This window comes from Calliphora vicina, chromosome 2 (genome assembly GCF_958450345.1).
Source record: "Calliphora vicina chromosome 2, idCalVici1.1, whole genome shotgun sequence".
Taxonomy (NCBI): domain Eukaryota; kingdom Metazoa; phylum Arthropoda; class Insecta; order Diptera; family Calliphoridae; genus Calliphora; species Calliphora vicina.
The window spans coordinates 71,113,912-71,137,060 of NC_088781.1; the positions used below are offsets into that span (position 1 = coordinate 71,113,912).

The 23,149-nt window shown below is 31.3% G+C and overlaps 2 protein-coding genes across 2 annotated transcripts in view; one reads left to right on the top strand and one right to left on the bottom strand.

Annotated features, from left to right (window-relative positions):
• Cog4 (conserved oligomeric Golgi complex subunit 4) overlaps nt 1-16,617 on the top strand; it is a 30,004-nt gene extending 13,387 nt beyond the window's left edge. The window contains exons 3-7 of the mRNA XM_065502417.1: nt 15,010-15,143; nt 15,209-15,812; nt 15,866-16,051; nt 16,112-16,338; nt 16,407-16,617. Of these exons, the coding sequence (XP_065358489.1) occupies nt 15,010-15,143; nt 15,209-15,812; nt 15,866-16,051; nt 16,112-16,338; nt 16,407-16,449 (1,194 nt within the window). The 3' untranslated portion in view covers nt 16,450-16,617. The remainder of the gene's footprint in view (nt 1-15,009; nt 15,144-15,208; nt 15,813-15,865; nt 16,052-16,111; nt 16,339-16,406) is intronic.
• Nucleotides 16,536-23,149, bottom strand: part of Grip75 (gamma-tubulin complex component 4) — a 113,438-nt gene continuing 106,824 nt past the window's right edge. The window contains exon 10 of the mRNA XM_065502418.1: nt 16,536-16,764. Coding sequence (XP_065358490.1) covers nt 16,620-16,764 — 145 coding nt within the window. The 3' untranslated portion in view covers nt 16,536-16,619. The remainder of the gene's footprint in view (nt 16,765-23,149) is intronic.

Below are 23,149 nucleotides of genomic sequence, written 5' to 3' on the forward strand. Positions count from 1 at the left end.
TTAAAATCCCCTAGGACCAAACGAGTATCACCATCTAGTAAGGTCCTAATGTCGGGATGGTAGCCTGATGGACAACTGGCTACTGGCGGAATGTAGACATTATAGAGCTCCAGCTCCGTATCTCCCGATCTGACCGCAATACCCTGAACTTCAAGATATTGGTCTCTAGAATTCAGATCGAGAGAAAGAGCCCTATACTGCACGGTATTGTGTATAATAAACGCGATGCCTCCACCGTTGCCTCTGGTGCGGTCTTTTCGGAGAACGTTGTATCCGTTGCAACTTTGCAGATTGGAATTACTCGTAAGTTTTGTCTCCTGGACCGCAGCGACCACGATGTTGTGTTGGCGCATAAATCGGGTTATCTCAGATATTTTCCCTTGGAGGCCATTGCAGTTGAACTGCAATATGGATATCACCCCAGGTCTACGGACTGCAATCGATGGTGTGAGCGGCGATGGTTGTTGCTGCTGCTGTTGTTGTATTTGCTGCTGTTGTTGTGATTGCGGTGGGGAGGGTGAAGGTGTGGCGTAGGATGACGACGATGATGCCGAAGACGCCGATGAACTACGTCGCTGGCAGCATGGGGCAACGTAATTCTCCGACCACTCCCTTTCATGATTTAGTCCGGAACAATTCCTAAGGTGACACCAGCCCAAACAAGAGTTGCACCTTAATTGTGTTGACATGTGGTGCAGTCGGTTCTGGCAAACCGTGCAGAACCATGGTCCGGGATTTACTTCAATTCCGGCACGGACCAGTAGGATGCGGAGCAGCAATGCCGGAAGGTGCAGCTCCGTGATTAAAAATTGTAAAGTTGTTGTTGCTGGGTTGACAGCCCTTGGCCGAGTGAGCTCGGGTCATTCCGGTGCGTAGAACCGGCTGTCGTGGGAAAGAAGGACAGTATTCCATTTCTGTATCGACCAGTTTAAATGATCCCTGGCAAATTATAGACGAGCAGAACGGTTCTTTTTAGAAATGATTGGTTTTTTCACAGGACGATAGTAACCAAGACCAGCCTCATTTGCCCTGCGACTAACTGTTCGGGTACTTATTTCTAATTTTAGGCTATTAACAACCTCTCGAGGAGTTATTTTTGGGAATTTCATTAACTCTCTCGCTATTAAATTATCTTGTCTAGGAGTAGTCTTACGAGGTCTTCCACCTAAATGTTGAGTTTTTACAGAACCGGTCTCACGAAATTTCTTTATAATTTTTGAAACTGCTGAATTATTTATTGAATATTTTTCACAGATACTTTTTTGTTTTAAACCAGCTTTAAAATCGTTAATAATTTTATTTTTTAAGTCTTCACAAATCTTAACTTTAGCCATTTTCGTTAACTTTGAAAAAAAGCAATTATGCGAAAATCTTAGAAAAATTACCAGAATTTAAAAATAAAATAACTGTAAACAGGATGCTTTTTACATCGTTCTTTTAAATATTATTTTCGTTTTACACCTCTTGCAGAAGTTTAAAAGTTTCCATTGTTTTGTCAGTAGCGAAATAGTGAATATTTTTAATTTTGTTCCATTTTTTCAAAATATAATTAATTATGTTGTTTGATTTTCAGTTAATTTATATAAATAAAACTATACAAGTAAAATACAAAAAAAAAAATTATTTTAAAAAAATATTTTAAATTTTGGGCTACATATGGAATATTAGAAAAAGTTTCCATTGTTTTGTCAACCACTGTATGTAATGAAATAATAAGTGACATTTTCATGTAATCAAATTCGAAAATCTTAATTTATTTTCAATGTGTAAACTCGCACGAGAACATTGTGCACATTTAAAGTAAAAAAAGTCAAAATAAATCGGATTTTTATTTTGACAAAACTCTTAATTTATAGCTCTTAATTAGCCCTATAATTGGTGTTATGTTTGATTTAATTTCAGCGAAACCTGAGGCAAGAATTAGTTATACTTTTTTTTTAAATTAATTTTAATCACTGTCGCACAGACATATAAAATATAAATAGTCCTTGAGAAGATCTACTAAAAATATGCTTACACGTGTAGGTTATCTCCATTAGCTGAAGAGATATTAAGGTTTATTGATTTATTTTTTTTTTAATTGCGCTTGATCTTTTTTTGGTTTTTTAGATATGGCGGGCCAACGGAGGGTCGAAATTTTTTTTTAAAAAATCAGCTTTATTGGTGATAAAATTCTAAATCAGATAAAAAGTTACATGCATCCAAATTTGGAACATGTAAAATGGGGCCGTATTTTTTAAGTTTTTTCAAAATTTCCCTATATTTTTTTTTGTAGAAACATTTTCTTCTTAACTATATACAATTTGTATATGATCCGAAAAGAGAACCTAATGCAAAAGAGTGTAAAGTAAAACTTGGCTCACTTAACCGGCCATAGTCGCCCCCAGACCTATCCAAACTTGGACAATTTAAAAAAAAAAAATTTGGTTTGAGTAAACAATTTTAAAAAGGCAAAGCATTGATCCTCAAAACAGCCCCATATTATTATAGCCCTATATGTTTCTTAAATACTTGCAAAGTTTTTTTACTATCACGCGGTAAATGACGTCACAGTAGGCAGTTTTTTTCACATTTTCACCGATTCAGGAATTTCAGTATTTGAAAATAAAAAATGTCAAAAATTATAATGCCATTGATTTATGGACATTTGAGTATATATTAGTTCCAAATTTTGTTATGATATCTTTAACCATTAAAATTTTATTTTTTTCTTCATAGAAAATCACCATTTAGTTATTACATGTTCCAAATTTGGATGCATTTAACTTTTATAGGAAGACATAACTGTTACCAAGTTATTTTTATCTGATCAATAAACCTAAATATATCTTCAACTAATAGGATGAATTCCAAAATGTATGTATGCAATGCAACCCTAAAAAGTCGAGCGATTCTTAACGCAACCGTGTAAACAACTTTGATAATGTTTCATATCGCAAAATGCATGAAAAAGTAAAAACAGGCAGTATGATAAGTTTTTTTTTAAATTTTAAATATGCGTTTGCATGCTTTGTCTTGATAAAGATACGACTGCATTGCATGTAGTGTTTATAAACCGGTTAACCGGTTAACCGAAAAACCGGTTTTTCTTCGAAATCTCGGTTTTTTGCAAACCGGTTAATTTAAAATGTTGATTTTCGGTTATCCGGTTTTTATCACTCGGTTAACCGGTTTTTAAAATTTAGGTTTAAAACTAAGAAATCTCATGGTTTTGTGCATTTTTTATATTTATTGTACAAACATTATTGGTCTGATTTGAAATCTAAACTGCTGATTTACAATATAAACCTATTTAGATTGATATTTTTAAGAATTACAATGATTCTAAATAGTAGAGGACGATGAGTTTACTTAAAAACTTTTTCAGAATAAATTGCACATAATGAAACTATTGAATGAAATTAAATTCCGCAGAATTCTAGAAGTTAAGCAAAATCTTAATAATGATTCATTATAAACTTAGTGATGATTTTACCAAACGTCAAGTTGAATTTGATGTGCATACCTTCTTTCAATCAATTTGACTTCATTAGTGTGTTTTGTTCTTAAAATTTTATTTTATTATTAATTTCGTTAGCTTAGTGTACAAAGTGCTTTTCAGAAATATTTTTGAAATCTGATAATGGAGCTTTATTAATTATTTGGTGTGATTTATAATGACAAATAATCACAGCTAAGAAGAAATGCGTTTACATCTTATAGGTCCTTTTTTGGGACTTGCTACATTTTCTGTTCCATATCAGAAAAATTTAATGAATAAACCAATAATTAAAACAAGTATATTATATATTTAGTAACATATTTATACTCAATTCCATTTGACTGAGATAATAATTGTGAAATTTTTACAAAATAAAATGGACTTAGCACCTTTGTATATTTATAGTTATTTAATATTAACCATTCCTGACTTTATTGGACATTTTATGTTTTCTACATATATATGACGGTTAACCGGTTTAACCGGTTTTTTCGATGTCGGTTAACCGAAAAACCGGTTTTCTAAAAAAGCCCAATTTTCGGTTAACCGACAAACCGGTTTTTTAAAAAGTCGGTTTTTATAAACACTAATTGCATGGAATTCACCCATATAGATAACCTACACATCTAAACGTATATTTAGTAGATCTTCTCAAGTACTATTTATATTTTAAATTTCAGCTCATTCGGATAATAAATTGATTTTTGACGATTTTTTTTTTAATTTAAATTTAAAATTTGAGGTGCCACTCGTAATAATATCTCCAATAGTTCCCGAGATAACGAATTATTTTTTTTAAAAAAAGCTGTTATTGCATGCGCAATAATCATTTATAACATCCAATTGTATAAAAAAATCATTATAATGTCATTACAAGAGTATTTTAAAAGCATGAAGCGATAAAAGGTAGCATATATAATACGGTCATTTGAATGTCTCTGGACAAAAAAGTAATAAAGATATAAGCCTAATACTTTTAGTACATGATAATTAGACTGTTCATTACAAACTGTGTAAAAATCAGGTAGATCAGAAGACATAAACAAAATTAATTAATGCCGCTCTTGAACCACTGTGTGTCGCACTGGACATTTTTTTCCATCATGATATTTAGTAGTTTCTGTTACTTTTTTAAGAAATAATATATAAATAAACTTAATATAAATGTTTTTAAATTAACTGAAGTATTCAATGTATTTTTTCAGTATTTAGTATGAGCTTCTGTCTATACTTGACAAATATTTATCATAACAATAAATGACGTTTGTTTTCAAGACAAATTTGCCTGAACAAAAACACTAACCATTTTGTCATATCAAAGCAATAATATTAATAAATTGGGATTATACCTGATAATTTTTTATTTTGACAACCATTTTGAAGTTTATCATGGCAGAAAAGACATAGATAGTAGTAAATACAATAACGCAGTTTTTTTTTTTCAGAATACGCAATCCTATCTGTTTGTACTTCTTAACCATTGAAACAAATATAGTCCAACTGGACTATACCTGGAACGCTTTTCACTTCTTTCCATATTTTGTATAAATTATATACAAGGAATGCTTTTCAATTTGATCAGATGTATTAAGATATATGTTTACCCCATTTATGTGGTTTTGTGTACATTTACATGATTTATTTTATTTACGACGTCGTAAGTCGTACGGGACCACCTTTATACAAGTACCAAGATTATAAATCTTCTTATTTTTGAGTAAAGTTTTTTATTTTAATTGTATAGAAAATCTGTGTTTGCACTCAATATTTGATAAGCCCTCTGGATGTACTTTTGACGCTCTGGTAACAAATGTTGTTTTTCAATATCTCACGGGACATCGAAATATTTGATAATGCAAAATAAAAATAGTTACAGGTAAGCCTCCATTTACGCGGTACTTTATTTACGCGAATTCGATATAACGCGAACTGAAATTAGCAACCATTTTTTCAAATACGCGACTTTTTTTACACTATTTTTATATAACGCGGCAACAAACAACAAGAAACGAAAAAACACAAGCGAATAACATATATCTTTGTTGAAAACTTCATAATTTTTATGAATTTTTTGTTATGTTTTGATCTCTTTTATGTATTAGAATATATTGTTTTTTTAATTGACATTTTTTCCTTAATTTTTGATAAGAAATAATTTTAGTTGAGTTTTTTTACGTGATTTTTAGGTCCCAATTTCTTTTTTGTTATGTGACTGATGTATTGTTTTACGCGAAATAAAAAAATTATTGGCCCCACAAAAGCATTTCGTTCTAAATTAAAACCTCGTTTTACGCGAATTTGATTTACACGCTATTTTTTTGGTCCCAACAAACCGCGTAAATGGAGGCCTACTTGTATTTGCAATCGCATAGTTTCTTATGCATTCTTTTTTGACATTGTATCCTCAGAAAAATTTTAGATATCAAAAGTCAATGCATAATGTCTCTATTTAAGAACTTGTAACAAAACGTGCATTATACATATTCAAATGAGAAAAGTTGCCCTTGAGCGACTTTGCATTCGAATATCTCGAAATGGATTATGTATAGATGTAAAATTTCTTTACATTATTTAAATTTGATATTCCCTATGAAAATATGATAAAAGAAGGTGTTTTCAAACATTTTTAATTTGTTGGTCTCGGTGGACCTTTCGGTGAAAATGCCCATATACAAAAAAATGTCTACACTAAGTTTCACCAGCTCACATTTATAAAGAATCTTATGTTGCCCAGGGTACTGGAGCAAGTTAGCTTATCACATAATCGGACCATTATATTTAATTGTGCAACAAAAATTAACAAGAAGATAAAGAATTTTACAAAAAGGAGTATTTCAAAATTCTCCAAAAAAATAATTTTTATCATATTAATCATCCTTTCATATTTTTCCTCTACATATATACAGTCATCGTCAAAAGAAAGTGTATAACTTGTTTTTACATTTAAAACGTTTTATTTACATATTGTTACGTTTTAACCTTTTCAAAACGCTGGTTTATTTCCTTTAAATAAACCGGATACTTTTGATTGCAAATAAAAGCCGTTTAGTAGTTTGAAAATGGTACAACTCTTTATTTATTCAAATGTACAACAACAACAGAATTAAATAGTCACTCAATGTTTTTTATACACGTTTGCAAATTCACAGAAATACAGACACAATTTATAATGTACACGAATTTACTTGAAAAACACAACACACTTTAAGGCACTCAGTTGATGTTTATTCGAAAAGCGTCTCTGATAAACTCACTCACGACTGCAACCTCTGCCACTATTTATAACACTGCATAACCAACTAGAAAGCTCTATTTCTACAATGTTCTTTAACTGAATATTCGAATTCGAATACAGCGTTGCCAACTTACGATCAATGGTGAACTGAAAGCTTTTATGTTACAGTTTACAGATATGTTACAGTTTGCTATTACAGCACTGTTATTTGAAAGCATTATGCTACTTTTAAATCAGCCCCTTAAAATCGTTATATTTGAATTCAAGTACAATTTCGTAACAATATTTAAAAACAATTTTTTCTCCAGTTCTAGTATATCTAACAAAATATTTAATTGTTCTCTTATAATATATAAACAAAAAACTAAATTATTTCAACAGCAACAAAAACAGTAACAACAAAACGAAAAATACTCCATTTTTAACGCGTCAAAAAAGTGTACACATTTTTCAAGTTACATAAAAAATATTCTTGCTGTTAGTCTCATGAGATTTTAAGATTGTAGCTTTTCTTGTTTGACCGTGAGAACTTTAAAACCAAAATGGGAAAACAAACTGCAATTGAAACAAGAGATTTACTCATTAAATCCTCTTTAATAGGAAGAAACCATAATACTGTAAAAAAATTATAAACAAACAAAAAAAATTTGTATGTTTAAAAGATAGCTACGTGCTGGAAGACCAAAACGCCTTAACAACCTTGAATTACGACTAAGAATATAAATCATATTTATATTCTTTGATTACTCCCTGCTTATACCTGATAAAATTTTATCATGATAAACTTCAAAATGGTTGTCTAGATAAAAAATTATCAGGTATAGTATCCATTTTTTAGTATTATTGCTTCGTTATGATAAAATTGTTAGTGCTTTTGCTTAGACAACTTTGTCTTGACAACAAATGTCATTTATTGTTATGATAAATATTTGTCAAGTATAGACAGGGTATAGACGATCAATTGTGATAGCAGTGAAGAAAGAACCCACCGTAAGTGCATTTAAATTATGTGAAGAATTAACAGATTCGTCTGGAGTGAGAGTTAGTGCCAGTACGGTTCCCCGAGCGCTACACGCAAATGGTCTATGGTGTAGTTCCGAGAGAAATAAAAAAAAGAAAAGCTAAAATCAAGAGTTCGACCAAAAAATGTACTATCCACCGTTGTTGTTGTAGCAGCAGTGTTTGCTGAGTTGACAGCTCTTGGCCGAGTGAACTTGGGTCGTAGAACCGGCTGTTGTGGGAATCCACCGTAAAGAATTGTGGTGGTTTGGTGATGGTGTGGGTGTGTATGGGGGCAAGTGGCGTGGGAAAACTTATTTATTTATTGATATTTTGATGAAAAAAACCGATTACCTAAACATTCTAAAATAAAACTTGGAAACAAGCTTTAGAAAATTAAATCTAGACCGAACCTGGAACATACAACAGGTCAACGATACGAAGCATACCTCTAAACATGTTAAAGGATACTTGTTGTAGCATACACCGAAACAATTGGACCACCCCCACAGTCACCGTATCTTAATCCCATTGTACATCTGTGGGAGTATTTGGACAGACAGTTCAGAAAAAGAAATATTACCAGAAAAGACTCTCTAAAGGAAATCCTGCAGGAAGAGTAGTCCAAAATCTCAGCAAAAAAATTGGTTGAAACAATGCCAAGGAGGTTTGAAACACTTAAAAGCCAAAGGATGTCAAATAAAATATTAAACACGTTTTTTCTTTTAATTTCCCTAAACTCTACACTTTCTTTTTGACGCATTTTGTTTTTGTTGCTGATGAACTAATTCAGTTTTTTGTTTATACAGTGACCGATAAAAGTCTACGTACCTTTATTTTCGTAACTCGCGGACTTCTAAACCATAATAAGTAAAAGTAATGATGCAGTTTTATTTCAAATGCATTTTTAGTAATATAACAAACAAATATCGCTATATTTATAATTAATTTAAACTATTATTCACAAAAAATTAAAAAAATATGTTGAGAAAAGTCTACATACGATCTGTACACTAAATAAACATTTTGGTCCACCGCGGCCATCTACGAGGGTCTGGGCATCGAAGTAATTAAATTTTTCAGTTCTGCGGACTTTATATTTAGACATTCTTCTGGAAGCTTCTTCTTTAACATTGGTTCACAAGTAATAAGATGTTTTCGGATCCTACGTTTTAGAATTTTCCACACGTACTCAATAACATTTAAGTCCGGACTTTGAGGTGGTATGTACAATTGTCGTGGGGCATGGTAGAGTAGCCAATCTTTGACAATTTGAGACGTATGTTTCGGATCGTTATCTTGCTGAAAAATCCAACTTTAACCAAGAGTTAAAATATCAACCGGTGCTCTCAAATGGTGTTGCAAAATGGATTTGTACGGATAACGATCCATATTACCCTCAATAATCACTAACTTCCCACTCCAGAAGCAGCGACAGTACCCCAAACCATCACACTGCCACCAACATGCTTAACTGTAGCGAGTAAGTTTTTCGGATCCATTGCTGTATTTGTTTTGCGCCATACTTTATCTCTCACAAAACTCACTTCCAGAATTCCAAGTCCTTTTCAAAGTGCTTTTCGGCGAACTCCAAACGATGTTTACGATCCGTTCGCTAATTTACGAGGATTTCTGTTTTAATTACCATTATTTAAGGTTCTTTGAATTGTTCGTGGATAAACAGTTACTTCTGATCTTGTTCTTCGGCCAATTGCAAGTTTACATTGCCAAACCAAAAAAATATCCGAAACATGTATTTTGTACAAACGAAAAATATTTTTTTTTAATTTTTGTGATTTTTAATTTTTGGGGTTGAAATTAAAACTGAAAAAAACACATTTGTAAATTTTGTAAATTCGATTAAATTAAATTTTTGGTAGAAATTATGGAAAAAAGCAGATAAATCTATGTATAAAATCTTTCCATTTCAAATATACATACATTAAATAATTTGAGAGTTGTTTGAATTTTTAAATTTAATTGTAATAAAATTTTGTTATAATTTTTAAGGTCGTTTTTTTTTAATAAATGCATAGAACGGAAGGAGATATGACAAAATTACTCTCTTTTCACACATACGGGTGATACAAAAACAAAATACATGCAATACCATAGAGCGGAAACTCTCTTGTCAAAGACCTAACTCAGTTGTCAAAAACCTAAGTGGTGAGAATGTATTAGTAGAAAAAACTATGTGAAAACAAAAACAACACTCGTATGTGTGATTATTTTGAGTAAATTTTTTGTTTGAGTTTTTTTTCTAGTTTCCGCTCTATGTTTCTCTATGTGCAATATATTCTCATGAAGTAGGTTTTTCACAACAGACTTAGGTTTTTGACTCTCAGTTACCTATCTAGTTGTTGTCTATGTATGTGTGTTTGAGGAGTGTGCACTATGTTACTGCGTTTCACTTCTTGTTATTATTCTTTTTTTTTTTTTTTTTTTTTTTTTAAATTTGGTTGGCGGAGTTGAAAACTCTCAAATTGCCAGGTTATGCCACGTTGATTTTAGTTCCCAGTCGACCTATATCTTCATATAGGAAGCTGGAACTTTAAATCATGTATTAAAAAGTTAGTTTATGAAAACCAAAAAACGATAGCATGTGGACAATGCAAACTTCGAGAAACTGTAACGCGGTGGAGCTATCTAACGCGGTGGTGCTATCTAACACACAAGTTAGTCTGCTTTTACACACAGCAAGTGCACTTGAAGCAAGTCTCTTCGATTCCCTTTTAAACTTGCTCGTCTGTTTACACACAGCAAGTCTGTGTTCAATTTTGTATGTCAAAACCTAATAGATGCCATAGTGAAAATGAGAAAACAAAAGAGAATTGAAGAGACTTGTCAGTACTAGCAAGTGTGTACCCCTCTTCTTTCTTCTTGCCTCTCTCTCCTGTAAACTCAGACTTGCGGCAAGAAAACTTGCCCTGTGTAAAAGCAGACTTATTTTGTTAGTAAAAAAGTGCTATCTACATAAGAAATATGTGTGTATACAATAAAATAATAAAAGTTGTTTTTATCTTCTTATATATAAAAAGAAGTGTACATTTTGATGTCACCACTAACTGCGAAAACGGGTCGACCGATTTCAACCAAAATTTCAGGGAACGTTGGGGATGGTCTGTTGTTGTTGTTGTAACAGTTCGACTGTATCCGATTGTTCTTTCCTGGGGAAAAAACTTTCGGTTTGTACAGCTGTCGCTGAGTTGACAATCTTTGGCCGAATATGATTCGGGTCGTTCCGGAACGGAGATCCAATTGTCGTGGGAACGTCTGTAGATGGTTTTTGTGAAGTTTGCACGAAATCGGCATAGTGGTTCCGGAGATATGGCTGGACCGATTTTTATCAAATTTTCAGTGAATCTTCAGATTTTTGATTTTTGATTTTCGATCTGTGGGCGAAGGGGCGAGGTAAAATCAAATTTTTACACTGTACCGCTAATGACACCATACCTAATTGTAATTGTGGCCAAACTTTTGCAAATAAAAAAAAGTTAAAAAAAAATTCAAAAAATTATTTTTATTTTTTCATTCGAGAAATAAATGCTTTTTTCATTCCCAACGATCAAATAATGCTAATTTTAATTTCGTTGCTTAACATCATTCTAAAAATTTTAATTCACAGTGGTGTACTTTGATGCGAATGATTTTGTTTAACATGTCCGGTACATACCAAATTTTCATATCGTTCGATAAAACAAGTAGGCCGCTGTTAACATTGTACTATAAAAGTGCTTTTATATTATCAACCGATGATAAACAAAATTTCCGAAAGTACAACTAATATAGTAAACAACGTCGACAATTCAGATTTCGTTCCCGCCGAACTTCTGCCAAATGCAAATAAATATTCAATCCGTTGTCGACAAGGTATTCACAAGTCTTACAACCAACTACAAAAATTCGGATTGGCTGTGGGAACGTGTAATTTTGGTACCAAAAAATGATGATGTCAACAAGCTCAATGAGCGAATTAATTGAAACTGACTGGCGAAACAATGAAATACAAATCGATTGACACAGTAATGAACGAAGAACAAGCCTCAATTATGCTACTGAAACATTGAAGGTTGGATCACATATAATATTTCTCCGCAACATAAACGCGCCAAAATTATGAAACGGAACACGATTGACCATCAAAAAATGTTCACCAAATTTAATTGAGGCAACAATAATCGGTGGCAGATTAAAATGCAAAGACGTAATGATTTCACGCATACCAAAGATTTCCAACGACAAAGCATAAGGCCAATCGTTGACTATTACATTTGGAAAATTCATGTTTTGTATGTGGTTTGCTCCCGAGTAAATAAAAAAAATGAAACGTATATCCCCTGTCCTTAAGATGAATTTATAAATATTATATCCCATTTGCCTTAAATACATCCGTTTCTTTTTTTTAAGGGCATATCATGCCACTGTACTTATAGATATCTGCTACAACTTTGTCAAATGACCACCTCAGTGTTTCGGGTGCGATGTCAGGTCGGGGAAGTCCGTGCTTTTTTTTTGTCCGACACTGTATATTCAAATCGAGATGCAATATAAAACAGAATTATTGTAAGGGCCAGCAACGCGGACCGGGTTCAGCTAGTAAAATATAAAATTAGATGACACTAGAAAACCTACATTTAAAATGTTTTGGCGTGTGTCCTGAGAAAGTAAGCAGCTTTTAACTATGTCCGATTCAACTAAGCAATTGGATGCATTTACAAGAATTGAAGCCTTTAATCCGAAAGAATATTATTATTTATGATAATTTAAAACATGAGGGTAAAGATTAATTTTTTGTTCCATTTCAAAATGGTTTAATATAAAATTAATTAACTTTTATTTCAAATTCTTTTAACATGATAATATTAAATATTGTTTTCTTTAAAAAATAACTAATTATTTTATTATAAACTAGTGTGACTTACATAAAAACTACAAAGTTTTCATTAAAGCTCATTTTTATTTTTGTTCAAATAGTGCTATATATTCACTGCTAGAATCGATAAAACTTCAACTTGTAAAACATGCTATCTTACATATAAGCGCGAATATCAGGAATTAATAAAACATTAACATATGTAGAATTTAGACGTCGCACAGTGGGGTCAAATGCCCATTTTTTACGGATTTATTAATATCTCAACAACAATAATAGCGACGCTCGCAAAATTTTACATGGGTAGCCCTTAGACCAATCCGCATATTATAACAAAATTTTAGGGATATAGGAGGGGGAAGTCAATTACCCACCATATAAAATAATTATTAACTGCGCTATATCTATAGAACTACAATAGTTATGCACACTAAATTTGCTGCGGGTAACTCTAAAAACAAACTACACTTTCCCAACTCCTGCCACTAAAAGACTTGCAAAGTTTAATTGCACTGCTTTGAAATTTATACAACACAATACTTGAAATGAGACAATATAAAAACTACAGATCTGAACGTGAGTGATAACTGGCTCCCGATATAAAACTTTAAAATGCTCGCGATCGCGCTCGCTAACATGATTTTTTATTAAGCTAAATTGCCTGCTATCGGATGACTTCGTATTAACCACAAGAAAAAACTTCGAATTAATCAATCAAAAAAAAAAATTTTAAAAAAGCATATACAAGCGTAAGTGCATGAGAGTTAAATTGTTAAAATTGCGCGTGCTATTCATTCACGATTAGAAAATCAATGAATGGAAAACTAAACTGAAATAAAGAAAAGTAATTGGTAAATGTTTATTATTGTTTATCTCATTATAATACAAGAATATAGCCACGTCCAGGACTGACTCACACGTGACTCTCGTATTATTAATCACAACACTTGCACATCTCTTATAAAACAAACAAAAAAAACAATGACAATAACAACAACGACAGCAATAAAACGTTTATCAGAATCGCAAAGTGATTTTTGAAGGTAGACTTAAAGGGTGAAGCTTTTACTAATTTACATACAGTGAGTGTCACTCAAAATCGTACAACATATTTTTTTTTTAAATATTATGAAATTATACAGGCAATAATAGGAACAAAAAATATGTATTTCAATAAAAAATATAACAAAACCTCAATTCCTGAAAAAAATATTGATGAAAATTAAAAAATATCACAAAATTCATATTTCACTTCTTATATTAAATTTTATATAACACTTATATTAAATTTTAATTAAAACTTTAATTAATACTTTGTAGGGTATCCTTTGCTATTTTTTAGTGCCTGTACGATTTTAAGTGAAGAGTTAATATTGTGGGCACTGACGGTGTTACCCAATTTTTTTATTTGTAGATAAGGGCAATTAAAATTATACCATATTTTCTGATATGTAATAGCACACAGAATATAAATAGTATTTTAAAATATTTCCAAAACATCAACTTTCTAAAACTAATGAATAAAATTTTACTACGATGGTGTACGATTTTAAGTGACATTCACTGTATAACTTATGAGGCGCAGCGATGCGCAACCTAATTTTTTCTGAAACAACGCCTAACTATCCAAATTAGATTTGTTAATTTTTTTAAATTACCTATCACAAATAGTATTTATTTGCGCAATTTTTTATTTTTTTTTATAATTTTTTTTTGGTTTTTTTCTCACAATATGTAATTTTAACAAGTGACTATAAAAATACCTTTTAATATTTCACATTAATTTTTTGCCTGCTGATGTAGAATTTTGTGCTCTTTAAGCTGGCACTTTCAGTTTTCACGATACTTGAAATTTGTTTTTTCAATTAATCCGCAAAATTAGTATGTTTGGCCCCTCTGTGCGTCGTTTTTAAATAACATTGTAAAATAAATTTTAGTTATTACTCTGAGAGTTAACGAAAAAGACAGTTTTTTCGCTCTCCTGTAAAATGTTGATTTTGCTAATAGCACTATTTGAATATAAACCCTCGATATGTTAATAAAACGTTTTAAATGTAGAAACAAGTTCTACACTTTCTTTTGACGCTGACTGTATGTATATTTCACATAGCATCTATTTTTATTTTCACTTTTTATCAAAAATAAAAAAGACTTGCTAATCTGAAATAATAAAGCTAAAAAGAAATCTTTAAAGCTGAAATATTATTTTGATCAGTTTAGTATTCAGCTACATTATTGTTTAAAGAAGAGTTACTTTGTTAATGGGTATTTTAAATTTATTATTGCATTTCTCTATTTCAGTACAATCAAATTTGGATGTATTGATCAGCTAGAATATTGAAGTTTCACACTGTGCAATACCAAGAAATTTATCAGTAATAATGCAGCAATGTCTTAAAAATTTATTTGTTAATTTTTTAGTCTGATATAGAAGCTAGTTCTTTAGATAAAACATTGCAGTACGAAAAATTGGATAAAATGAATCAAGTATTAAAGCAGTCTGATTTAAGTAGACAAATGCAAGAATTACTTGGAACATATCTATTATTTGAACGGTAATATAACAAGATTGATATCTTACTTGTTTGGTAAGCTAAGAGTTTTTTGTTTTGTTTTGCAGGTACTTTATGGAGGAGAGTGTGATCAAAGCCATTGCTTTGGACACGTATGAGAGCGGACAGTTGTGTTCTTTAATGGTAGATGATGTATTCTTTATATTAAGAAAGTCAATAAGACGATCATTGTCCAGTCAATCTGTTAATGGAACATGCGCTGTTATAAATAATGCAGCAACATGTTTAGATAGTGACTTTGTCAATGCTTTACGAGCGCCTTTAAAACTAGGCTATCCCTCGGGATATATTGATTTGGCCCAAGCCTATAATGCTATACAAAGCACATTGCAACAGGGTAGAATCCAATCAAGTGACATTGAAAAATCCAGACTACATTTCTTAGTGCAACTTAACAATGCAGATATGTCTACGGAGTATATTGAAACCTTGTGGCAGACTATGGAGCAAGAGATAAAAGGAGCTTTTCCAGCCATTACAAGTGTGGAGAAACAACTAATTGAAAGTTGTCTTGCTGAACTTAAAACTGTTCGAGATACTTTAAAGGCATGTGTAGATTTTGGCATGCAACAATTGCGTTCAAGCGCAATCAAGCCACGTCTACACCCGTGGGTTGACCAGTTTCTTAATTATAAACATCATTTTACAGAGGTAAGTTATGAACGTATAAATGTTATTGCTGCAAGTATTATTGTATATTTTAGGATGAACTGGCATCATATGAGGCTGGCGAAACGTTTGTTCAATTTTTGATTGTACAGATTGATGGCCTTTTAAATACATTTAAGCAAATGTTAACACCGCGCAACACGGACGCCCTAATTAGTATTGTGGCCACAGAACTAACATTACGTTTGGAAAGAGCCATCAAGAAGTGTACATTTAATCGTGTAAGTTAAAGTAATTTTCTTTAGGACGAATCCAAATTATTTAACGTCTATTTCATCTAGCTGGGAGGTTTGGTATTAGATCAGGAAGTACGAGTTTTAGGCTCTTATTTGGCAAGTGCAACATCGTGGTCAATTCGTGACAAAATGACCCGACTTACTCAAATTGCTACCATCTTGAACCTTGAAAAGGTATCCGAACTAAATGATTACTGGAATCCGGAAAACGGCTCCGAATTGTCTTCGTGGCGTATAACACCCAATGAGGTTCGAACAATACTGACGCTACGGTAAGACTCAATATTGCTACTAATGTTTAAATTATATCCTGAAGTTCGCTGAATTTTCTTTTATGTAGAACCGATTTCCGTATGGAGGACATAAAGCGAATTAGATTCTAATATGACTACAAGATACAAACCAATGCCAATGAACTGTATAAATTCGTTGTATTCATTATTTCTTAAATTAATATACCATATATATGTATAATTTTTAAGCACTTTTATTCATTGTTAGATATTTAATAATAACAAAATAAATAAATAAAAATAAATATTAAACGCGAATGTTATTCATATTCACTGTGCTTTTTCTTGATGCTAAACCAGTGGTTGAAATCCAGTCGTAGTAAAAGCTGAGATAACGGTGTTGTGCTTGGAGCCGTCTTTAAACCCACTAATAAATTTATAAGCTGCTGTATTAAACTTCCAAATCTTTAAATAAAAATTAATTATATTATAATTATGTGTTTAACTATGAGAGAACTAAAAATTCGTTTAGTAAGTTACAGATAAGAAAAGTTATCAAAAAATACATGGTAATATAACAATTCTTTAAGAAATTATATATTACTAGCTTAAGCCGTTGCGCTTTGCTACCCCTATCGTATTAAATTAAAAAATGTGAAAGGATTTTATAAAAAATAAATGAATATAACTATTTCAATACCGACCATTTTCCCCAAACTATCTAACATGATAAGATAGCTAGAAATATCTACTTTCAGTGTATGGTATTTTTGGTTAATCCTCATGCAGTGATAAGAAATTGAATCGTGTAAAGTTTGAAGACTTTCACAATTATAGTTATCCAGCTATTCGAAATTAACTATTTATTTTGTATGGGAGGTGCCACACCCACTAATCCAATTCATACCATTTTCATGCAAACTATGTAAAATAATAAGAGAGCTATTCTGACAAAGTTTGAAGAATCTCGCAATTATAGGGCCTTTTCGAAAATGCATCACTGCGCATCTATGATTAGTTTGCACCACAGTGATGCATTTCCGAACAAGCCCATAGTTCTCATGATATTTAGAAATACGTATGTATTTTCTTTGTATGGGAGGTGACACACCCCCTGTTCCGATCCTTCCCATTCCTTCACCATGAGTGGCAAGGGTATATATAAGTTTGTCTGAATCGTTATAGATAGCGAGTCGATATAGCTATGGCCGTCTGTATGTTGAAATCTACTTTCCGTAGCCCCCAAATAACTTACATACATGATTCATACATCAATATATCGGGAATTCTTCCCGCTCAGTTGCTATTTAAAATATAGACAATATGGATATCTAATGATTAAAGTTTTTCTTTTCCCGCACATTTTCATTTCCCGGGAAATCGGGATTAATTTTGAAATTTCACGGGATCACGGGAATTCCCGCATAGAACAAATTATTCAATTTTAAGAATGTAGACTTTGAATTAAAGATATGTAAATAACGTTTCCAAAACCATATTTTTTTTTGCCACGCCTAGAAATACCGCCCTTTGTGATTTTTATATTCTACGCCGCCAGTGTTTGTGGCTTGACGGCAGCTACATTTCACTCTTAGACGATTTTTTAATTCGACGTCATATTCTATGCGAGACTTCTGATATCTCGGATCCTTCCCCAAAATGAGTAATTGTGGCTATGCAGGAATAAAGAGCATTTAATTATATAAAATATTTGCTTTTAAAACTTTCACTTTTATGCATTAACAGCCCAGCAGTTTGAAAAGTGCCAATTGGAAACCTTACACTAGCTATATTACTACTTCTACAACTAACTAGTTCGATGTGGCTGCTAAAGTGGTAGTTAAGTGGTTATCACCTGCACTACATTTCACCAGCATATTCAGTAATAAGCAATAGTCAGCTATTTGTCCTAAGTTTTTGGAAATAAATTGAAGAAAAATAAAATTTTCTAAAATATACCACTTCGATGGCCACATGTAATGCTGAATGTGGCCATTTGTGTTTTCATTCTCAGTGATGATGTAGAAAATGTAAAAATAGAGAGTAGACTCACATGTTATTCTTAATAACAATTAGAGAGCAGTACAAATAAGAGCTCTGTGGTTTAGTGGTTAGAGCATTTGACTAGAAAACGAGAGGTTATGTGTTCAACCCCGCTCTCAGAAAAATTTATTTTTTCTTTTTTTCTCAAATGCTGGAGTATTTTCACTATTGAATTTAATAGTGAAGTGTTATGCAGAGTGTGCCAATCGGCCACTTGCAATGACATCCCCGTGTTAAATTCACCAGTCAATAACGTTGCGAGTGGGTTGAAAATTCACTAGTAGTAGTTCTTAGTGGCCAACGAATTCGACGTAGCGGAACTAGTGCAATGAACTGCAGGGAGCTGTTTTACATATATTTTAAAATGTTCTAATATTCATTCACAACCTTTCTCGCAACAAACAAACAATGTGTCGAAAACATCATTCTTTTTAAATATATTTCTAATAAAAAACATGTAAGAAAGTATGGTCGGTCAAGCCCGACCATATAATACCCTACACTAAGTAAAAGAGCAAAACAATTTTTCTTTTAAAATTTCAATAATTTATATTTTTGAGTGATTTTCGGAATGGGGGCTATGACCAATTATGGACCGATCACCATGAAATTAGGTTAATTAGGCACGTTAAAGTGATTTTCGGAAGCGGGTCTATATGGGAGCTATGACTAATTATGTAACAAAATTTGGTGACATGAATTTTGTATATATAAAACTTATTTGGAGCGCAATTTGTGGAGATACATTTATAAATTAAACATTTATGACCGATAAAGTCCAATTTCGGAAGGACATTTGTATGGAGGCAAGGTGAAATAATGGACCGATTTCCGCTAGTTTCAATAGGCTTGGAAAAATAATATGTACCAAATTTGATCGAAATATCTTCAAAATTGCGACCTGTACTCTGCGCACAAGGTTTACATGGACAGCCAGCCAACCAGACGGACGGGCATCGTTTAATCGACTCAGAAAGTGATTCTAAGTCGATCGGTATACTTTAAGGTGGGTGTTAGACTAATATTTTTTGGCGTTTCAAACATCTGCACAAACGCATAATACCCTCCCCATTATGGTGGTGTAGGGTATAAATATATGTATTTATTTTTCCGTTACAAATCTTAGGATCGTTTAGTCTCATCAAAAACAAGGCCATTTTATTCTGTAGTAGTTGTTAATAAGTAAGACAAATTTTATTAATAAATACTTAAAAATAATACAGTTATAAAGAAATTACAAATTAATTTTTTTATACCCTTCGCCATGAGTGGCAAGGGTATATATAAGTTTGTCATTCCGTTTGTAATTTCTACATTTTTCATTTTCGACCCCATAAAGTATATACAGTAGCCCAATAAAGTCTACATACAGGAATTCAAATTAATTTTCTTTCGTTGAAAGCTGTATTTGTAAGTTAAAAGTAGTGAAATATATTTGTTAAAAAAATAAATTCACACTAAAAAAATTAAAACAACATAACTTTAGCAACATTTCCTATCACTTCCAAAATTTCACCGTCATTAAATTTTTTGATTCTGAGTCAAATAACGAACATTTTTTTTGGCTTTAATGTTCAAAATATTATGAAACTTAATAGTCCCGCCCACCCAAAAGTAGGCGTGACCGAGAATAATTTTTTTGTTATTTTACTCAGAATCAATAACTCTAATAACTGTGAACTTTTGGGCGTTATTTGAATTTTTTTTTGCTAAAATCGACATAAGACATTTATTATTATATATCTGCTTTAAATTAAAGTAACATAATAATTTTTTTTCCTGTATGTAGACTTTCTTGGTCTACTGTATATGCTGGATCGTTATAGATAGCGGAGTCGATATAGCTCGACTCGAATTTTTTTGCGTTACTTAGACAACTAAAAATCCAATAACATACAAAAGATGTTAGAGCAATCATGGATTGAAAAATAAACGATTTTCAATTTAAAAATTTAAAAAATAGTAGATTTTTGCTGTTTTTTTGGGCGAAAAGGTGGCTTTACTCTTTCTTTGATAAAAAAAAACTTTCTTTAAGCATATATAAGAATTTTATGACTTTCTCTAAAGGATCTTTACGGAGAACATTTTGGTTTAAAAAACATGTCCTATTTTATCAAAATTTTAACTTTGGGCCACATGTTCTAAAATCCCAAAGCTCGGATCAGAAAACGGAAAGCATCTTTGGAAACTTCGATGTGTACCTTATTTAACCATTAAGCATTTTCTCAGCCCCGATGGAAAAATTGTAAAAAATACTATTTTTGGGATTTTCGCTCCAATTTTTAGGAATTGCGGGATTCCCTTTGACCGTCCTTTAAAAATTTGCACTTTTAAAGCGGATGCCATTTCGTCCAACAAAAGTACTCTTTTAACAAATTTTAAAAAATAAAAAAAAACAGCAATCTCTTTACTCTTTACTTTATATTAATGTATTTATGAAATTGAAGCAAATTTACAAATAAAAACTTAAGTCATTTCAGCATTTGAACTAAAACTGCAGTTTTTCTTAACAGAATGCTACTGTTATTTACACCAAAATCTTTATTTTAACTCCTACCAAACTGCATTTACAGAATATAAACATTTTGCCTCGTTCAATTTTTATATAAGAAAAGGTAAGCAAAAATTAAAAAAAAATTATAAGTTCGTATTTGAAAATCTGAATTTGTAATGCTATGAATAAAAAACCATCCATAAAATGGCAATGTTGCTTTAAGAAACATTTAAGAAATTTAATTAGCTTCCTAATGCAAGTAATTAGGTTTAAATCCGTTAAGAACCGTTTGAGTTAGAGGCAAATTACTAAAGCAAGTTTTTTTAATTTTTTGGAAAAAATGCATTTTGCCTAAAAAACGAAAAAACGATTTGAGAGACCACTTCCCGTTCACCAATATTTAAGTGTTATACACCAAAATTCTTGGTTTTTAGAGTAGATTAAGAAAGTCGATGTGCCTGAAGGAATTTCGCATATGCATACGACATTGGTTTTTGGTTTTTATTAGAGTATTAGCCAATAAATAGGGTATATAATGTGAATATAAAAACAGCAATATTTCGAAAACGCAAGCTGACTGAAAAAAACAAGTTTAACATAGTACTAAGAGTTCATCAACACGTACATGTAACTGAAATTTCCGGCACCAAAATGTCTGTTTCGCTGCACTATAGTTCAAAGTATCACTTTTTCGTGCGAAATTCAAATTCCGAAGTTGTTTTTATTCATTATTTTTTGTTGTCAACCTGTTACTAAAACTCCAATGCAATCAAATTCGCAATTGGTTTTTGGAAAATACAAAATACTGCTTGACAGCACGCCTTCAAAGTCAAAGTTTCGATACATTTAAAAAATTTGTGAATAGTATCAATATTATATTTTAACTTTTAACCGTTAATTGTGGAAAGTGTGTAAATAATTTAAATAATTTTTAAAATGAAAAACAACGACACGTCTAAGTACTTAATTTCTCTTTTCTAAATATTTGGAAACTATTTCCCTTTATATTAAAAATTACAATTTTTAAACATAACCTTAAAGTAATTTCTTTTGATTACAAAACTTTAACTTTATAGAAGCTATCTAAGGACTAAGGATTTAGAAATGACAGATTTATTTCCCTATTTTTTTTCTATACCACTGTGCGAAGTTTTATCTGATACTTCAATTAATATTTTGAATCAAATGTGTTTTAAATGAATTACTGATTCAACTAATTTGACTGAAATCTAATATGAAATAAATTTTTTCTAATCAAAAGCAATGAATTTAATTTATTTTTCTCCTGATGGGTTAATGGTAGACAAAGGGTTAATTTTATCTTAAATTTGTTGAAAATGTAAAAGTATTTCTACCTACGCACACTGGTCGATCCCATAGGCCAAAAAAAAAAAAAAAAACTTATATATACCCTTCTCACGAAGCTGAAGGGTATAACAAAGTGAAAAGTTTGTCACCAAATGTGTCATCACTATTTCTTATAAAAACAAGGTTTTAAAATTTATAGTTGTCTTTGTTTTATTCCAACTATACTCTTCAGGAATAGCTTCAAAAGTGAGAGCATGTTGACAGTTGGTTTTTGCAGAGTGAAAAAGTGGAAAATTAAGCGCAACTTTAAATTAATTAAAACCATATAAAAAAATGTTTTTTTGAAATAAATCAAAATGAATATTGAATTGGAAGGTATTAACTTAATTTTAAGATAATTACAATGTGTTTAGCTTCTTGTGTATTTTTTATAAAATTAATATTTGCCAAGTGTCATTTTTAGTGTTCGTTCGACCATATATTTCAATTTCAACTAGAGTTTTAGTTGTGTTTCCCCCTGATGCACTGTGGGAGAAATCAACAATTTAGTGGCGCAAAATAAAAAAAAAACTTTCGCATATTTGATTTATTGTTATGTAGTTTCAATCTATAGTTGTTGCTGTACTTAAAAATATTTAACATTTATTAATAACTTCAGTGGTTTGGTATAGACAACTATTTAAATGTAAAAAATATTTTAGAATTTTTTTTTATGAAGAATTGGTTTCAAAGTTGTTATTAAGCTGGATAGTACAAGGTTTTCTTTAAGTTGTATTTTTACTTTTTTTTATGTAGATGGAATATGAGGCTTGGTAAATCAAAAAAATAAAAATATATTTTCCGCTATTTGTGATAACCAATGGCAATATTCTTATAGAATTTTATTTTTTTTACTTTTTGAATTTTCGGAAGGTTGTCAGTTACTAATGCTGTGAGATGCAGTCCAATTTTTTTTACCAATATCAAGGCCATATTACAGACTACATATGGTAAAAAATTTAGCTG